Source organism: Mycteria americana, chromosome 7 (genome assembly GCF_035582795.1).
Source record: "Mycteria americana isolate JAX WOST 10 ecotype Jacksonville Zoo and Gardens chromosome 7, USCA_MyAme_1.0, whole genome shotgun sequence".
NCBI classification, from domain to species: Eukaryota; Metazoa; Chordata; class Aves; order Ciconiiformes; family Ciconiidae; genus Mycteria; species Mycteria americana.
In genome coordinates this window covers 63,272,822-63,292,224 of record NC_134371.1, presented here as the reverse complement: position 1 = coordinate 63,292,224, position 19,403 = coordinate 63,272,822, and the positions used below count along the sequence as shown (strand labels likewise).

At 35.8% G+C, this 19,403-nt stretch overlaps 1 protein-coding gene across 5 annotated transcripts in view; it reads left to right on the top strand.

Annotated features, from left to right (window-relative positions):
• The window catches only part of TUT4 (terminal uridylyl transferase 4), a 50,380-nt gene that overhangs the window by 11,160 nt on the left and 19,817 nt on the right, over positions 1-19,403 (top strand). For 4 of the 5 annotated variants that reach the window (XM_075508765.1, XM_075508762.1, XM_075508761.1 and 1 more), the window contains exons 3-15: positions 92-255; positions 3,791-3,907; positions 6,124-6,301; positions 9,492-9,580; positions 10,789-10,840; positions 11,665-11,734; positions 12,725-12,851; positions 13,864-13,983; positions 14,372-14,593; positions 14,741-14,915; positions 16,933-17,675; positions 18,171-18,321; positions 18,916-19,002. In XM_075508765.1, coding sequence (XP_075364880.1) covers positions 92-255; positions 3,791-3,907; positions 6,124-6,301; positions 9,492-9,580; positions 10,789-10,840; positions 11,665-11,734; positions 12,725-12,851; positions 13,864-13,983; positions 14,372-14,593; positions 14,741-14,915; positions 16,933-17,675; positions 18,171-18,321; positions 18,916-19,002 — 2,295 coding nt within the window. The remainder of the gene's footprint in view (positions 1-91; positions 256-3,790; positions 3,908-6,123; positions 6,302-9,491; positions 9,581-10,788; positions 10,841-11,664; positions 11,735-12,724; positions 12,852-13,863; positions 13,984-14,371; positions 14,594-14,740; positions 14,916-16,932; positions 17,676-18,170; positions 18,322-18,915; positions 19,003-19,403) is intronic. The other variant, XM_075508764.1, reaches the window with a different exon arrangement.

Below are 19,403 nucleotides of genomic sequence, written 5' to 3'. Positions count from 1 at the left end.
TTAGTGAGATGCTCTTAACTGCTCTGTACTCTAACTTTCACTTTTCCTCTCCTTGAGTTACTCTGAAGAAAATAACTATTTCTTTCTCTAGGTAAAATAAAGAATTCTGAATCAACTAAAGAACATACTTTGGAAGCTGATTATTTAGAAAACACCACTGTTATTGATGAATCTAATCTGACAGCTGAACAGCAACTAGGATTGAAACAAGCTGAAGAACGTCTGGAAAGAGATTATATCTCCCGACTTGAAAAAGTAGGTTGAGTTATTTGTCAGATAAAAAAGAAAATGGGTGTCTTCTTTCATTAACATCACCATATTTCTGGTTGGGTGGTATTTCTACTAAAGCCTGTTGCCTCTGTTTCTTTCTTCTTTATAATGAATCACTTTAGTGATCTAAGATGTTATCCCTAGTAGTTGACTAGTCATTCATTGTGGCAGATGATACGGATTTGAAACTTAGTGTTCCTTTTGTGGCATGTGTAGCCTTTGTAGAACAGTATTTTTTAATTCTGCAGACCTAAAGGTTTACAGTTCCATTACTTACTAAGATTTTCTAGAAAGTCTGGTTACCTGGAAACTCAGAATACAGGATTGAAAGGAACCTTGCGCTATCTTCAGTATATTAGCCTTCCACCAGTCTGAGTCACCTATATTGAAGGTGACTCCTTAAAAATGTTCGTCTAAACTGTTCTTAATATTATCTCCAGTGGAACAAATTTCGAAGTCAGTATAGGTACCCCAGAAGTTTTTCTTAATGTCTAATGTAAGTGTCTCTTGCAGCATTTTAATCCCTCATATGTTGTCCTAGGAAAATAAACATAAGTTTATTGGTTTTTTTCAGCAACTTCCTACACATTTGAAGATCATTACCATTCCTGCAGTCTCATCTTCTTTAGACTCACTCTTTGTTCTTCGGTCTTAGGGTTTATTTAGTTCCTGGTTCATTCTTGTTGCTCTTCTGTAGGCATCCACCATGTAACTGGTATCCAAAATTGGACAGGGAATTTCAGCTGAGGTCTTACATATAAAGAAGAAAGCTGACTTCATCTGTCTGAAATATAGCATTTGTGTTTAGGATCTCTGCTTTTTTAGCAGCAATAGGATGTTGGCTTGTAGTTTGACCAGCAATGATCCCCATATCCTTTTCTTAAGAATTGCCCAATCAGGTGTTCCCAGCCCTGTATTGTTTGCAGTTGATAATACCTAAGGAGGAATGATACTTTGCTTTGATATTATTTAATTGCAGCTTATTTATTCCATTTCTCTAATTTGTTGTGGTCACTGAATTTTTGTCATCTTACATCTTCCCAACTTGGTATCTTTTGCATTTGTAGTCAACACACTCTCTGTTGCATTTCCTAAGTCTTCAACAAAAAAATGAATGTTTCTGACCCCAGAAGGACCCCTGTTGAAAAATACTGTTGGCACATGCTTTTAGGCTGGTGGTGAACCAGTCTAGGTACGTGTGCTCTGAGGACAGTTTTCTGAGCAATTTTGCTCCCACCTTACTGTTCTATATTTAGATAGTATTTATGGTCTCCTTTTGAGACTGATACTATGACAAGTGACAAAAACTTTGTAAAATTCAAGATACAACATCTGCTGCTGCTTCTTCAAGCCCTGTGATTTTATCTTTAAAAAAGCAACCCTAAAATTGGTCTAGTGCAGTTTGTTTATAGCAGATCAGTTTGTCACCTATGACCTGTTTTTTTCCTATGTGCTTATTAATAACTTAATTTATTACAGTATTTTTCTGGATGCTAATTCTGATGGGTGTCTAATTCCTTGGCTCATCTTCTTTAGCCTTTTAAAGATATTCTTAAGTTTCTCTTTTCTAGTGATCTGGAACATTCTCATTCTCTGTGAGTTCTTTAAAATACAACTGGCTCTGAGATGGATTAGCTCCCTGAATATCCAGGCACAAATTTCATGAGGGCTGGCTTGTTTGGATGCTTCTGTCTTACTCGAGTATTAGTCTGTAGCTTCTTTTGTCTTGCTATTTTGAGTTCTTGCCCCTTTCATTGGTGTTAAGCATAACTAGATGATTAAAAAGGCTTTTACAATAAAGGCAAAATAAAAGGCATTCAACTGATTCAACTTTTCTGGCAACATCTGTTGACATAATACTGCAGATCAGTATTGTAAAAAAATACCTGATTTTTAAAATATGATTATTGCTGATATTCATTCCGTTTTAGAAGAGTGGTAAACTCTTTTTGGTCTACTTCAATCATCAGGTATCGAATACTTGAATCTTCTGAGCTAGCCAAGTGTAACTGTCCATAAGTTGTTTTCCAAATGGATGTTTAATTTCATCTTACTAGGTATCTGTCTCATAGAAAATAAAGATGAAGAGAATTAGTAATAAAAGCATAATGACCATGTTGTTTTAAATTGATATTTACTCTGCAGTTGGAGGGTATCAGACCTTTCCCCGCTCCCCCCACCCCACCCCCCAAGGCAAAAGGTCAAACTCAGTAAGTGGCAAAACTTGCCCAAATTTAGCAGTGGTTTAGGTTTCCGTATAGTAAGTCAAATTTGTTTAACTGATCTATAGTCCACCTTAGTATCTTAAAATGGTGTTCTCTGTTCATTCATTGTTATGTTACTGTTTAAACATCTGGTGTTTTCAGTATACTTTTTGGTTTTAGTAAATATAGATGTATTAGAATTAGGATGAAAATGTTAAGTAGGGTTTTTTCTCTCCCAGTTATAACTGATAGCAGTTATTGGAAAAATGCTAACAAGTGTGGAGGAAAATGAAGGCTTTTTGTTGGGGCCCTTTTGTCTTTGAGCATATCAAAAGGTTTCCAATCTCTATAGCTGTGTTTTATTAGAGCAAGAAAATACAACTGCAGGATGAGACAGATTATAAGTGGAGTATTTGCAAACAACCCCTCATCCTTGCAGAGGTGGTCCTTTCTGCCTTTTTAGTCTAGTAGTTCTTGGTGGTTTCCTGGTTGAATAAACTTCACAGTATCCCTTCTTGGACCCTAGGAAAATAGTGATTTCTCCTCCCTCCCCATCATCTCCTGAGGCTTGGCTGCTTCTTGCAGACTCTCAGGGGTCTCCCAGGTGGCAGCTCTCCATTTGTGTACTCCATCTCTCCCAGCCTATCTGTACAAAAAGATGCTTGTTCTGCATGTTTCTCCAATTCTGAGCATCCCAAATTATTCATCAAAATGGAATAATCTTACCCCTTGTTAGAGGATCCCACCTTATCCACAGTACAGTCATTAGTAAGTCAGAAACAGGCTATCTTCCTCCTTGTTGTCCAGCCACACCCTTTTTAATAGAACAAAAAATGCAGTACTCACACAGTATGCTGTGAATATGCTAGCCAAACAACAACACCATCTGTCATAACATGTATCGTAGATAATATGATGAATACTTCCCATTTTCTCATCAGAGAAAGGAGGGTAGATGCTGAGATTTAATAAATCCATAGTTATTAAAAGCTTGAGCTGAGAAGGGAATGGCTTACTGGCCTTTAGGTCAGCCTTAAGAGGCATAAACTCTTCAGTCTTAATCTTGCCTCACTAAAATTTACTGAGAAGTGTAATATTCAAGTCATCTCACTTCTTTTCCTTGCTTTCCCCACTTGTCATATGGGTAAAAATCCATTTCCACTGTGTTTTTTGAAGATTACTTAATGTTTGCAAAGCACCTTGACATTACAAGTGTTACATAATTGTTAAATACAATTTATTATTCAAAAGAATTGAGTTTTTCAGGCACTATTGGCAGAAACATTTTCTGTTAATCTATGGCCATTTTTCCTCAGCGCTCCCCAGAATACACCAACTGTCAGTATCTATGCAAGCTCTGCTTAGTTCACATTGAAAATATCCAGGGAGCTCACAAGCATATTAAAGAAAAACGTCATAAGAAAAATATAATGGTAAGTTAACAAATACAATTTTGACTGATTTTTTTTTTTCCCCCCTTTTTTTTTTCCTTCTTTTTTTTTTTAAAGATTTTTTTGTTATGTGGTATGTTTTCTTTGGTCATCTTCATTTAGGTGAAAGTTTGTGTGCTGAGCAGAGATCCACAAATTTCTGTTGCTCGTTTTCTGTTTGAGAGGAAGGGCTTGATGATCCAGGCAGAGAGGAAAGAACAATTTTGGTCATTGCTTCTGAATTAGTGTCTCTCAGTAGTGGGCAGTTCATCATACTTTTAGTAACAGAAGGCAAGGTAATTTAGGTGAGAAACATATTCAGTTTTTCTGTTTCTTCCAAAAATAATATCATTGGTAGCAAGACCTCAAGGGACTGGAGGTGGGGTTGGGGATGTTGGTTTTTTCTGTTTTTTCTCTTTTGTCTGACTTGTGAGATTTTTATCTACATCCTTTTACAGTACAGTCACTGTACTGATGGGCCAGTATGTGCCCATCAGCGGAGGGGATAATGTGTCTAGACAAAAAAAAGAGAGTTAAAGTAGGGAGGGATTCAGTTCCCAAGTCACTCATCATCTCCCTGGGTTTATGTATGTGTTTAATATGAAAAACAGTTCTAAGGTTTTCAAAGAGAAAAACAACTTCCTTATCAGATACCATGGTGTTACTGTTTGCTTTGCTTTAAAGAACTGTTATGTGCATGAAATCCAGTAAATGGCGCACAGATGTTCTTGCCAACCCATTTTTGTAAATGCTGATGAAAAGCTACAGTTTCCCAAGTATGTAGGGTTTTGTGATTCACATGGTTAAAATTACTCTTCCTACAACCATTCCCCAAAATTCAGTCAATTACTTACTCCTGTTTCCATGTATTCCTTTCCATACTTCTGTTTGTAATTAATGCTCTAATTCTATCATATATGCAAGCCATCACCTGGAAAACTCTGAATGCCATAAATCCATTACATCTCAAAAAGTAACATTTTAATATTATGTTCGGTTATTATCTGTAAAGGATTCTGGTTCTCCTGCTGTCTGCTAAATTGCGTCATGGAAAAAAAATTAATAAAACAGCAACAAACCAGCCCCATGTTTGATATGGAAACACTTTTGTACCATGCTTTTCATCTGGGCATGGAGATAAGAATTGAGGAATGAGGTTTCTTTACCACTGAGTTGTGATGCTAGAGGACAGGGAGCGGTTTCAGTTTTTAACGCTTGTCTTCAAATTGCTTTATGTTGTGTGCCACAATACAATGATAAGAGGTATTTAGCTGTCTAAATGTTACTTTATAAAATACACCTATTTACAGCTCTAACTATGAGATACATGACTATCAAATAAGCTTAACACAGCCATGGCTTCCCCACTCAAGAAAAACCCTAAAGCAGTGACATTAAAAAACCCACAGCCCTTTAAAAATGCACATATACTTTCTTATGCTAAATTTGTTCAAATAAGAACAGAAGAGTTGAGGGATGCAGCCTAGAACTAACCAAACGTTTTCATACTGGACTGTGTTTTCTTAGTGCAGAATTATTTTCTGGTTAGTATTTATTTCTGTTGTCAGTCACAGATTTCATTTAGTTGATGAATTTGTGAAACAAGTGATTGTTGTACTTACTCCCACATGACTTGATGCATCTGACATTTCTTGCTTGCTGTTGGATTAAATTGATTGTAATTTGATGCACTAAAAATAGCACTTTCTGGCACCAGCTGTTCAGGCAGCAATGGGACCCAACTTATCAAAATTTTTTTGAGCTAAGAATACTTTTTCTGCCTCTGATACCTTTCCTTCAGGTACAGTCCACTCTGAAAAAAAACTGTGTGACTCCAGAAAAACTTTCTCAGCTCAGTTACTTTTATTATGTGGGAACAATTACAGCTTTTCATTTCCTTGGATGAATTCTGTTTCAGAACTGTCAGAAAATGTGGTTCAGGAATGTAACACAACAGATTTCCTCCCCAGTTGCCAGCTGTGAAACAACATGTCCTCTTTTAAACACTGAGCATCTAGTGTCATTCCTGTGAGCCACACTAGTACATTTGCCAGTTAGGCTGGGCAGAGATCCTACCTTTGAAAATGTTTGGTCAGGACACCATGTAAATAAAAGAACACAAACAGCAAACAGTACATTCTAATATCATGCAATAGTATGAGATAACCTTTTTCTCTTAAAATATCAGTTTTTACTTTTATCATCCAACAATTATTCAGGAAAAACAAGAAGAAAATGAGCTACGTGCCCTCCCACCCCCCTCTTCTGCACAGTTGGCTGCTCTGAGTTTTACACTCATTGAGGCAGCAAATGAACAAGGCATATCAGATGATGACTTCAGAATTCGTCAAGAAATTGTAAACGAGATGGAGAAAATTATTCAACAGCCCTTACCAGGTATTCATAGTGTTTTCCATTTTCTTTAGGTGAAAATTTTTCTTTTTCTTTATTTTTATACAGATTTTGATAACTTTGTTAATGGTGAATTAATGCATTTGGGGTTAAATTATCTTCATATTATACAATATTAATATATACAGGCATTTTAATACAGACTGGCAATTGATTTAAATGGAGCTAACAAACCTACAGAAAGAGGAAAATATGACTGTGTTTATCTTTGCTTCTTTCTGGTATGTGTTTATTGAAGCTATTGGTCCTCTTTAAAGTGATGATTTCTGATAAAGATTGGAAATTTCCAGGACACAAAATATTTCCTTCCTGGTCGTGTTTAAGCCTCAGCCACTGAGGACATCCCTCAGGCTCTAGTCCTACAAACCCTTCCACCTATACCTTACCTAGCATTACTGAATATCTGTGGCTGTTACAGTAGAGATTTTTTTTTTTTTTCAAATGCACTTAATTAAACTAATACAAATATAGCAGGAGGGGAAAATGAGGAGGAGTTTGAACTGTATTTTTTTCCTACCGGTCCTTCAGTTGTTTGTAATGTCTTTCAGGGCAGATAAAAGTTGCATGAGGCAATTTTTTTTTAAAGCTTACTTTTAGGAAAAAAAAATTAGACCTCAGCTATGAGTGATTTTGGTAAACATATGAGACACTTTCAGTACTTAATTGTGATCTGAAATATCTGCAGGTACTAATCAGTAACTGTTCATTAAAATGAGTCATTAAAATCAACAAGGGTTATTGTTTAACAGATATTTCTTCTCATGTATATTTATGGTTAATGGGTCCTGAAATGAGGAGAGGTGTACTTTGAGATCAACTAGAGCTTCCCAAAGCCTCTGGAATTGTCTTAAATAGGTCAAAATATTACATTTACTTAACCATGTATAAATATCATACCTCATCTGCCTTTTTCTTGATTGAGTGCTTTATGTTGATTAAGAATAATAATAATAATAAAAAAAAGTCTGAGTAGGTTAAATGTTTAGTCCCATTTTCTTGCTTCAGTGGGTCAGTAAAGTTCAGTGCATCAATAAAGTTTGTAAAAATTGTCTCAATAAGTTGAATGGTAGTCTTCCCCCTCCTCCCCCTTCAGAAGTACAGGATGTTAATTCAATAGGACATGTTAAACATTCAAATCCAATTTATACAACTGTTGGAAATAAAATAATATACATAATATAACAATAAAATAATGTTTGATACTTGCTTCTTTGCATTGATTTCCCATCATCTCCTATAGTTAATACACTGGGAGTTTGAGAGCTGATTTTTGGAGCTACAGTAATGTTGACATTATGTTAACAATGGTTTGTTTTTCAGTGAATCTGAAAAGAAGAAAGTCTTAATCTCATTGACAAAAAATAAGTTTTCAAACTTTTTATTTCACCTGTATTGAAACTGGGCTTATATTCTACACTGTCCTTTTGTTTTAGAAATACCTTCCCTTTGCTCTATTAAAATATGGTAGTAAGAAAGATTTTGTTTGCTGCAGGATGATCAGTTTTAGTTTTAGGAGCTATATTAAATATATGCTTAAACATAAGGTGCTGAATAGATCAGGGGCTTGTAGGGTAGAGGTTTGCTAATCTGTTTGCTCTATATTATTGCCATATGTGGCTCCTAGTGCAAACTTCTGTTCTGACATGCTATCGATTTTTACACTGATAGTATATTAGCTTAAGACAAAGCAAAGGAAATTATTACTTTTACATAAATACTCATAAAAATTACTGTGTTAGTGTTGCTTGGCTGGCTGACTTGTTTGGACTGATGAGCTGATGTGGAGGTGTAGTAGTAGTGGAGGGGGAGTCTGTAGTAGTAAATGACAATTTGTTATTCCCCTTTTCAAAGCCCACTGTGTTTTGATGAATGTGTTTTCCTAAGTTGTAAATTAGGAAAAAATTAATTCCTGCACAGTGTAGAAAACATGGGATGTTCTGGCATGATTTTCTCTTGAGCTCGTGTTAGGACTATGCAAAAATTCTTACTACTATGAAAAGCTATTGGAAGTAATTAAATGTATTATTATTATTACTACTATTATTATTACTATTATTTATTTACCATACAGAAATGCTTTTTGAGAGGGCTAGTTTCTAAGTAGTGAAAAATAGAGAAAGGTTTGTTTGAAGCTGTGTATGTATAAGATTTATTTTCTCCTTTAAGAATTACTTTGTTTTGGTTCTGTTTGAGAGAGTTTGGTCAGAACACAAAGGTACTAAGAAAAAAAACAAGGAAAACCCTCTTCATTGTGAGGCTGGCTGGACACTGGCACAGGTTGCCCAGAGAGGTTGTGAACTTTCCATCCTTGGAGATTTTCAAAACCCAACTGGACACAGTTCTGGGCAACCTGTTCTAGGTGACCCTGCTTGAGCACAATGTTGGATTTGGAAGGGATTGAGAATAGTCTCAATTTTCAGGTGACGTAAATATGTCAGAGCCGTAATATATATTCCAGGAAAGTTTTCATCTACAAAAATTGTATCATGAAGTGGGATAAATTATTGTTTATGAAGTGGAATGATATTTCTCATGATACTATTACTGGACAGTTATTTTCCAATTGGTTTAGATCTGTTGCACATCTTTGCAGGTAAGGAACTGTATCGACTATAGAAACACTTACTAAATGGCTACTGTACTTTGTGTCTTGGATTATAATGAATGTACATTTTATATGCATGTTTTGTAATTAATTGTGCATAGGAACTTGCTAATGAAATTAACAGGTTGTAGCACATACAAAAATTTTTTGTGACAAAAAGTGTATGAGGCAACAAAAAATTTTGTAATTGGCTAACTGCTGCAGTGAAAACAAGCTGTAGTTAACAAAAGCTATTAAATAAAATCCTGCACTGAGATGGTGACAGTTATTACTATTTTATATTTAATTTTCTATTAAGAACAAACAAAACTAATGCTGCATTGCAAAAATACTTTAAAACAGCTTGAAAAATTTTTGACATTTGGTAATTGCACTATTTGAATTATCCCTTTTCCTGTGATGCTGTGTCATGGAAGTGACTAGCCTTCACAGGAGTGAGAAAGTGGTTCAATATTCATTAATCTGGGAATACCACTTGGGAGCTACAGTGTCTAAAGCAACCTATGCATCATCCATTAAAGAATAATTTATTTACTAGCTGTTAAATAATTATGTTTCTCTCTCTTCCAGACTGTTCACTGAGAATGTATGGCTCCTGTTTAACTAGATTTGCTTTTAAGACCAGCGATGTTAACATTGATATCAAATTCCCCCCTAAGGTGTGTAGATATTAACTTGTATTAACTAAGACGGTTTTTTAAATCAAGGCCATCAATATTTATTTCTACTCCATTGCCTTAATCTTCTATTGGGGCATATGGTGTTAGAATAGCACAAAGCATATAATTTTGATTTGGTGTCAGGTGTGCTATGAACCCAGTGGATAAAGTTTTAATTGCTTATTAGAGAACTTTAATTCTGTTTTTTTGGACAATCTTATGCTAGCCTTTTTAAAATTTTTTGAGTAAGCATTGAAGCAATATGAAAATAGTTGGCTCTGGATAAATGTGCTTTTATGTGCTTGTGATTCAGACAGTAAAATCTTGTAGGTCTTCATTCCTCCTCCTCCCCCCTTTTAAAGGTGGGGTTAAAAGTGACAGTTTTCCTTTTATGTTTTAGTCACTTGCAAGTAGATGTCACATCCCAGTTTACAGTTTACTGCGGTACAAAATTCCTGCAGAGCAGTGTAACTTGCCTTTAAACATTGAAGTTGTTGGTTCATGTGTGTGAAATTAGCAGCACGTTCTTGTTAGAGGCACAACTGCTGAACTTGCTCTTTTTTTGACTGTATGTGTTACAGTGGAATTCAAGATACCTGTTTTGGTTACATACTTACACATGGCATTTTGAAATGATACTGCAGTTAGGAAGCAAAACTGATCCCTTTTTCAAACAATTGCATGTGGGGTGTACCTTGTGACTTTTTCACAAAGGCTCAAAGGTGGTGCTAATTTTTAGCTTTTCTTTGAACTGTTTACAGCTTATCTTTGAAACACCACTTAAGTTGATTTCTGGGGAGAAAAGAAAACACATTTTAAAAGTATAACCTTTAAAAACCCTTGGGAAAGTACTGATGTTAAATTCTTTATTGTTGTGCGTTTCTAGTGGCATATATTGACATTGAAATTGTTGAATATATGGCAAGTATTTTGTTTTAACTTTATGGAGTCTGTTAATACAGAACTAGAACAGAAGTATTAACTAAAAAAGCTGTAGGCTAAAAGAAAGCTGGCTAATATGTTTACTAGTACCTGTTTTCATGGTGCGGAGAGATACAGTTAACTTTTTCATTAATACTGACACATGATTTCACTTTTGTGAAAGAACATACTGTTACTAGTTGTGCAATCTAAGTAGTTTTAAACAAAATGTAAAATAAAATAGGTTAGTCTGAATAATGTAACCTGCTCTACTTTTGTCATTTTAGATGAGTCAACCCGATGTTCTGATACAGGTGCTTGAAATCTTGAAGAACAGTGGTGAGTTTTAGTTGCATCTCATTTCTATTTAATTTACATTCCAGCTGCTGTTCAGTTGTTTTTATGCTTACTTTTTCGTAAACTTACAAAAATGGATTAGTTTTCAACCAAAGGGTCTGAGCTGGTTTTATGAATGTGATTTTTATGAATACTAGTGCTTGTGTAAGTGAGAAATGAGAACCTGCAGCAGGAGAATGGCAGCCTAGGTAGTCCAGTTCAGATTGCTAGAATTTATGGTAATAGTGTTAAGATGCCAGGTTGAAAAGTATTTAGCTTTGCAGGAGAAATTCTAAGCAGTAAACCCAAAAGCCATTTTCCACTTGCATATGAACATCAGTGAGAACTATTACAAGACTTCTGAAACTTGTAGCCTCCTTCTTCTGTCAGAAGTCATCTAACCCTGTAATCTGCATGTCTTGAACCAAGTGACACAAGTAGCATTGCATTTTTGATCCTTCAGGAAATTTTGATAGGTCAGCCCCATAAGTGGTTCTCAAACTATCCTGATGGTTTGTCAGAGATTTAACCTTGTGTCTTTCAAATGTTGTAAAGACAAAAAGGTTCTAGAAGAGATACCAGCCCAGTTTCCTGACAAGGGTTTTCTCCCCCCCCCCCCCCCCCCCCCCCCCCCCCCGCTGTGTGATACTGGTGGTGAGCATCAGAAGTAACCAGGAAATATTGCTTACTGGTTAGCTACGCAGCACTTAATTAATTTAAGTTGTTCTGTAAAAGCATGGTATAAATGTAATAGTTTTAAAGACACAATTGGGAAAACTGTAAAAGACTTTAATGGATAATGTTTTTTTTTTTTTTCCCTTGCTTAGCTGTCTACTCAGATGTGGAGTCAGATTTCCATGCCAAAGTTCCTGTTGTCTTTTGCAAAGATGTTAAAAGGTATATGTCATTGAAAAGGATTTTTAATGAGATACCAATTTCTACTATGCTTGTTCATAGCAGCTGCTTGCCTGCATTCCTGACAAGAAGTATTACTGTAACATTTAGCTAAGATTCATGTTAAAGGGGAATTGCTCATACAGGAAAATACAATCTGGAAAGAAAGCTTAGCTTTGTTTTTGTGTCTCATAGAGCTTATTAGTTGTTGGAGTCTGAAAATACCAGTTCTACTTTTATTTAAATAGGGGAAAAGTGGAATGGTTTTTAGTTGGTATTTAAAATTTCTGCCAGCAGTTTAATCCAAGGCTTTAAAAGCATTTTATAAAATACACATTACCAGTAAGGACACACCATCTGACAGTTTCAGTAAATTCCTAAGAAGTAGCAACCTCCAAAATGAAACATGGTTGCTGTATGATGTCCACATTGCTTTGACTGGCTAGAGGTATGGGATTGAAACTCTGGGGAAGTAAGTGCAACAAGGGTGGGCATATCTTTTCCTGTGTTTGTAGATTATGCAAATACCTTGTAAGTACTAAGAGAAAAGAAATAATTATTCTGAGAAGCAAACCAAAAGTTTTTGGAGCAGCTTGTTTTGTGGACTTACCAACTCTTAATATGCAGCAGGCCTGGGGGATTGATTGATTTATTTATTTATTTGGTATGTGGAAGATATACCTGGAGTTTGGGTTGTGTTAAGATTGTACAATTAAGTAATGGCAGAACTTAGAGCAAATTCTTAATGCTGTTTTATATTTTTAACTGTAATGAACTTCTGTAAGTTCTAGATCCAACTGATGAGTTAATAGTAAAGAAAACGTGATTATATTCTGTAGCTTTTGTTTAAAAAGTTCGGGTTCTTACATAGGGAGACACTGATGTATGTTTTTATTATGGTGGATGTGATGCCCTACCTCCCCCCTGCCCCAAGCATCATCTGTATACACAAGATGATAACTCTTTTTATCTGTTTTACATTTGTAATTACAGTGGTTTGACATGTAAAGTAAGTGCTAGAAATGATGTGGCTTGCCTTACAACTGACCTGCTGGCTGCACTTGGTAAACTGGAGCCTGTCCTTATTCCCTTGGTTTTGGCTTTCCGCTACTGGGCTAGAGTAAGTTTATAAATATTGAAGATAATGAAATATGCTTAATTCCTCTTTTTAAGTACTGCATACAATGTAATGTATTATATACCATGAATATGTAGAAAAAACTTCATGCCACTAGTTCACCTCTTACCTTAACAGGCCAGAATGAGACCAAAGATTTTAGTGTGAAAATGTAAATATATATGAAGCTTCCACTGTTCTGTTAGCAAGCTATTATGCTAGTTCCTTAAAACTAGTTAATTGATCCTTGAAAACCAGCTCAACAGACCAGTCGGGTCTTGCAAACTTTCTGCTGTTGAGGTCACACTGAAAAAAGTTAACTTGCTCAAAAAAGGGTCTGTCATCATACCCTGCTGTACTTCTTGCAGATGTCAATGGTGATCACAGGAACCAAGTTATAATGTTCACAGCCAGCGTTAACTGTCTTGTAATTCAGTCCTGAAATTGCTGCCAGGCCATACTTGACTTATAACGTCTTGGCTTTATTGAAAAATCAGTAGCATGGTATTACTATTGTTGCTTGATTTAGCAAGGTGTTTTTACAAAAATTCCTGTTTACAACATATAAGTAGCAGCAGTAGAAACTACAAAGAACTGTTAGAAGTCTAATATGTTTATTACACCTCTCTTGAGGTCCCACAGAAGAGATCAGTATCAGATTACGGCCCGATGCATAGAATCCCCATCTCCATACATGAGATACTGCACAATAACAAAAGCCTGATAGTTGACTGAAATTCTACATAGGAACATAAATGTGTCCTACAATCACAAAATGTGATGAAACTGAAGAGGATAACATATAATAGTATAACTTAAGGCACTGTATGAATTACTATAAGTTGCATTTTGTCTGTATGTGGCATGGCATGACGACTGCAGTTTCTGAGATAAAGGATTTTCTGTTTCACTCTAGTATGTATCTCACATTTCTTTAATATTTCTCCTTTTATAATAGATTTTAAATTAAAATGCTGGTGTTACATCATGAAAGTAACAATTTATTCTCTTACAGCTCTGTCACATTGACTGTCAGGCTGAAGGTGGGATTCCCTCATATTCCTTTGCCTTAATGGTGATATTTTTTCTTCAACAAAGAAAACCACGTATTTTACCATCCTATTTGGGCAATTGGGTAAGTGCTTTGGTAATATAGTAACCTTATTGTTAAATTGTTGACATTATTTCTGTGTTCTGCAAGGTCATAAAATGTGCAGAATTTGATTTGCCGAAGAAATTTGTAAATAAAACGCATTGGTAGTACTTAATCATCACACAGTTGGTGCCTGGTTATTCTGATGACTTTTAAAAAAAGGCAGCTGCTATAGCCTGTGCAATTGTGTCATGCTGTATTTTGGAGAAGAGGCAAGTATTTTCTTCTTTAATTTCTGAATTTATTTCTCTGACATCAGTTATTCTTGAGGAGGATAAATATCACAATTACCAGTGTTACCTTTGGTGAAAACTTTTGGTTGTATCTATTATATACAGTCTTGTTTCAGAGCTACTTTAATTGTTATTAGATTGAAGGCTTTGATTCAAAGAGACCAGATGACCACCAGCTGAAAGGTATAGAAGAAGAGGAGTTTGTACGGTGGGAGTACAAACCACCAACAAATGGTGCAGCAAAAAACTCAGTTGGAGCAGAAAGTAAAACTAAAGTTGAACAACAAAAAGGTGGTGGTAAAAAGGTAACAAGCCCAGAAGTGGACAACCAAAGTAATGCAAAGGAGAAACACGGCAATGTAAGTCATGGCTTTATTTCATTGAAAACCATATTCTATCTCTTATCCCTGTTTTTATCTTTAAACATTAATATTGGATGGAACCAGGAAAAAAATGGGAATTTTCATTTCTTATTGCAGTTGAGCATTCTTGTCCATGTGTTTCAGTCTCTCTTAGCATTCAAAACCCCTCACCAAGTTTCACTGGGGCAACTGTGGTTAGAACTGTTGAAGTTTTACACACTGGAATTTGCTTTGGAGGAATACGTCATCAGCATACGGGTACAAGAACTCTTAACCAGAGAGAATAAAAACTGGCCTAAAAGGCGAATAGCCATTGAAGGTAGGATAATACCCTTTTCTAGTTCTGTAGTAATCCTGCATTATTATCTTTATTTACCTAATACTTACAGGTTTGTCACAAGAAATCTGGACAATAAACTAAATCAATAATTGGAGGGGAAAGTAAATTCATTTTTGTATATTTGGTCAGCTATTTAGTCTGTTTAAAGATAAATTTTGTTTAGTACTACTTTTTGCAACTCTGGTCCTTGAAGTACAAGGTGTAAATTTGTCTCACTGTTTCTTACCATTCTGTTCTTATCTCTGTTTCATTCTTTCTATAAGGTATTATTTATTCCTTTTTAATAATTCTGATATTATGAATTTTCAGCACCTCTAGCTGCATTTCCAAAAACCACAATGTATTTTGAATGTATTTTGAGTGTTACCATCTATCAGTTTGTTTCCTCTGGCTCTAATGCAGACTGAGCAGAGAGGTTAGCTCTGATCAGAGTGAACTGAGCAAACCCATCAAAGTAACACCACCACCACCCCCTCTCCCGCCCCCCCCCCCCCAAGCACCCTCCGTTGTCCCTTTCCCTGTTGGTAGTATTTCCACACTGTGATACTGAATGGCATGTCAGGGGCTATTCTTCAGGGCCTGAATATCCTGCTAAGGGAAGTGCTTTTTTCAGGGAGTGAGACTGTATGAATTTGGTAATAATACATACCCTGAGTTATACATGTTGGGGAGAGAAAGAAAGCAAATTATTTTGTCTACTACTTCTTTATAACTGGAAGACGTCTTTATTTCTGTTCCTCAACTCAGGAAAATATGTAAACAATACTTAACCGGGAAAGTCACAAAGCAATGCATGGTATTCTGAATTGGCCTTAAGAATAGAGAAACTGGATATTTGAGGAAGGTTAAGAAACCATTTAAGGTGATATTTTTATAAAAGCATAAATAACGAATTTTGGACACTTTCTAGAGATGTTGATGAAGTAGCTTTTCTGTAACTCACATGAGGTGATGGAGAGGACAAGGAGAAATAGGTCAAAGAGAATCATAAAGACAGAGAATGAGTTACTAAAGGTATATTGAAAGATGAGTCAGTAAGGTACAAGAGCAGCAAGAACGAAAAGTAAAAAGGAGGAAAACAAGCAATGAATTGTTGAGGCACATGTTGGGTAGTGGGTCTTGAGATCACTCCTGTGGCTTTAATTTCCTCTCCTAATTCTTTTCTTCAATCACTTTTAGCTAGAGAGTTTTAAAACTAGAGTAGAGTTTATTCAGCATGTGGGAAACTAAAACCTGTAAGATGAAAGGGCAAATTATTGAGGAAGAAACAGGAAATAATTTAAAAAAACAGATTGCATTCTGGTTCTGATACCTGCTATTGTTGGTCTTTTTGTGTTGTTTTTGTTTGTTTGTTTTATGATTTTTTTGTTTTTCATTTTTACTTTTTTTTTAATGTTAAGTTTGTAACTCAAATTATGAAGTAACAGAATCTCAGTTTGATACTATCTTCCCAGGCAAACTTATAGCAACTATGCAAGTGCTCTTTTTACTTGGAAAACATGTTTGATCTAGAAATCGCTAGGAAGGACTAAGAATGAAACCTGGTGAGATTGGTTCATATAATCCTTCTAACCTTAATGTTGCTCATATTAGAGAAATTAATTTCTTAAGGGAAATGCAAATCCTTCTTCAGCAAAGGGAAAAAGTTCAGGCAGGCCTCCATTTATTTTGCCTTTGTATGTTTATTTTCATTTCTAGTTTAGAGATTGACCATAATATAATGGTACGATATACCTGTGGTTTTCTTTTTAAATAACACTATTTAGAATGGTTTGTGATAGCCAACCATTCATGGCCACACGTGTGTTGTGTTTTGTGTGGAGGAAGTCCAAAAAACCCTGTGGGCCCTACGTTCTCTAAGCATATTCAAACACAATTCTGGATTGTATTGTAAGAATCTCTTTTTAACTGCCGTATCATAACTTAGGTACTTCAGCTGCTTTAGTGAACTGTAGAAATTAAAGATTACTAATTAAATTGTTCTTTTTCTTCCTAGATCCTTTTGCACTAAAGAGGAATGTTGCACGAAGTCTAAATAGCCAGATGGTATTTGAGTACATCCTGGAGCGATTTAGGACAGCGTATAAATATTTTGCATGTCCACAAAGTAAAGATGGGATTAAATCCAAGCCAGATACCAAGAAAAAAGAAAAAGGGAAAATGAATAATAAGAAATCCACAAGATCTGAAGAGCCTGTAGCCAACTGTTGCCTTCCACAAGGGGAAAAAGTTGTAGATAAACAAAATATAGGAAGTGGATGTAACATACCAGAGAATGAACTTGAATGTAATGAAGTGGTAGAAGCTGTAGCCAAAAGACCTACTTCCAAGGACATAGACTCTCTGCTGCTTTCAACATTGGACTCTAGTTATGATGAAGACAAAGAAGCAGCTTTATCCCTTCTTTCTAATGAATGCTGTGAATTAAAGCAAAAATCAATTAAAGAGAGGGATGATTTAGAAATTTCAATTTGTATAAGTGAAAGTGAGCTAAGCCACCATTGTAACTGCAGTGAACATCAGCCCTATGACACAAATTCTAGTAATGAATTTTCTGATGCTGAAAGTAGACAGAGTTCGGTAACAGAGTCTTCTCAGAAGAATAAGTGCACTGGCACACCAGCTACCTCGCCTAACTGCAAAGCAATGGTGGAAGCTCATGATCTCAAAGATGAAGGCAGACTCTCTACAGAAGAAATGCGTTATGTGTTTGATAAGTTTATTTTGACTTCAGGAAAGGTAAGCTGTGTATTTAAGCAGGGCTGGTCATGTATCAGTGGGCTATTACTTTTAAATCACTAAAACTAAGGGTGGATGGATGACAGGATTCTCTGAGTGATTCTTTCAGTCTCTATTATGAATGGTAGCTCTAGCCTTTTTATTGTACCTGTTATTCAGGACTGGAAACCACCAAACATGTATGCCATTTGGACGAGATGGTCTGTTGCCTCCATCTTATGCAAAGCTTTCTGATTTCCACCAGGAAAAAAAAAAACCCTGGGATTTGTGGGTTTTTTCCCCCCTTCCTCTCCCACTTTCTTCTAGAATTTCCAGGTGCTTTTAAGCACTGTGAGAACTAAATGCAGCCTGTTGAGAGGTGTTCTTCTGTTCTTTGTAGAGACGCTCTTGCTGTTCAGATGTTAAATGTTCTTGGTTGCATGCCTTACATGGAAATGATAGGTCTGTTGAACTGTCTTAAAAGTAAAACTGCATTTGTGCACTTCCCCCCGCAAGCCACCAACTATAGTATGCAGCATCTGCAAACGGGATGGACATTCCAAAAATGACTGCCCAGAGGATTTCAAGAAAATTGATCTAAAACCACTACCACCAATGACAGACAGATTTCGGGAAATACTTGATATAGTGTGTAAAAGATGTTTTGGTAAGTTGGAAAAGTATTTATACTCCATTGTAAACAGTGAACTGTAATCTGGAAAAAATAAAAACTTCAGGGTTAAATTACTTATTCCAGTAAATTCAGTGGGAAGAAGCTCTTCCAGGTACCCTAGGCTACAAATTCACCAATATTTTTATTTTCATATAACCCATGGTGGTGATATCAAATTCATATAAGAGATTTGAGAAACTAATGCTATATAGGATTTTTCACTGGGTTTGTAAAAAGTTACTAGTGTTCCCAGAAACTAGGCTCTGGGAAAAACTAGTTTTTGTGTTTGTCAAATTCTGTGGCTTCTTTTGGAAAAAGCCCCTTTTGGGTGATGTGGTGGGTTAACCTTGGTTGGACACCAGGTGCCCACCAAGCTGCTCTGTGTTTGAATAATTGCAGAAAAATCAGACATCTGAAATAAAATCCTAACAACTCTAATGATACCATAAAAAAGAAAAATGCATATTCAAGGAAAGTAAATGTAACCAAAAAAAAAAAAAAGGTATCAAGTACATTTAATTAGCTGAAAAAGATTTTTGAGGTAGCTGAATGTCACATCTGACTGTGTTTTAACTTGTTTTTACTTAGATGAATTATCCCCTCCTTTATCTGAGCAACAAAACAGAGAACAAATTCTGGCAAGTTTGGAAAGATTTATTCGAAAAGAGTATAATGGTATGTAACAGTAGGTAGTGATTCTTGATAATGCTTTCTTCATTCATGTTGTCCAGAGCATGAAGATGTAATTTGTCTCATTATTGCTCATTTTCCTTGCTTAAAGCAGTGGCATCTCTTTTCCCTCTGTACATAAAGCTATCTTGCAGACTTCTAAACTGAACATCCCTCGGTGCTATTCCATGGAAATGTCCCTAGAGTGGAGGAAGAGCTGCAAAAGTAATAATGCAGATACAGGACTGTTGCAGTCAGGACAAAAAAAGTTTGAATAGGCCCTGGCCAGTTGAGTTTAGTGTTAGCTGGGTCGTGGGCCAAGTACTTTTGTTGCCTAGTCACCAGTGTTTAAGTATCTTGGAAATCTTAATAAGTTTGTCTTCACATCCCTTTTATAAAATAGGCAC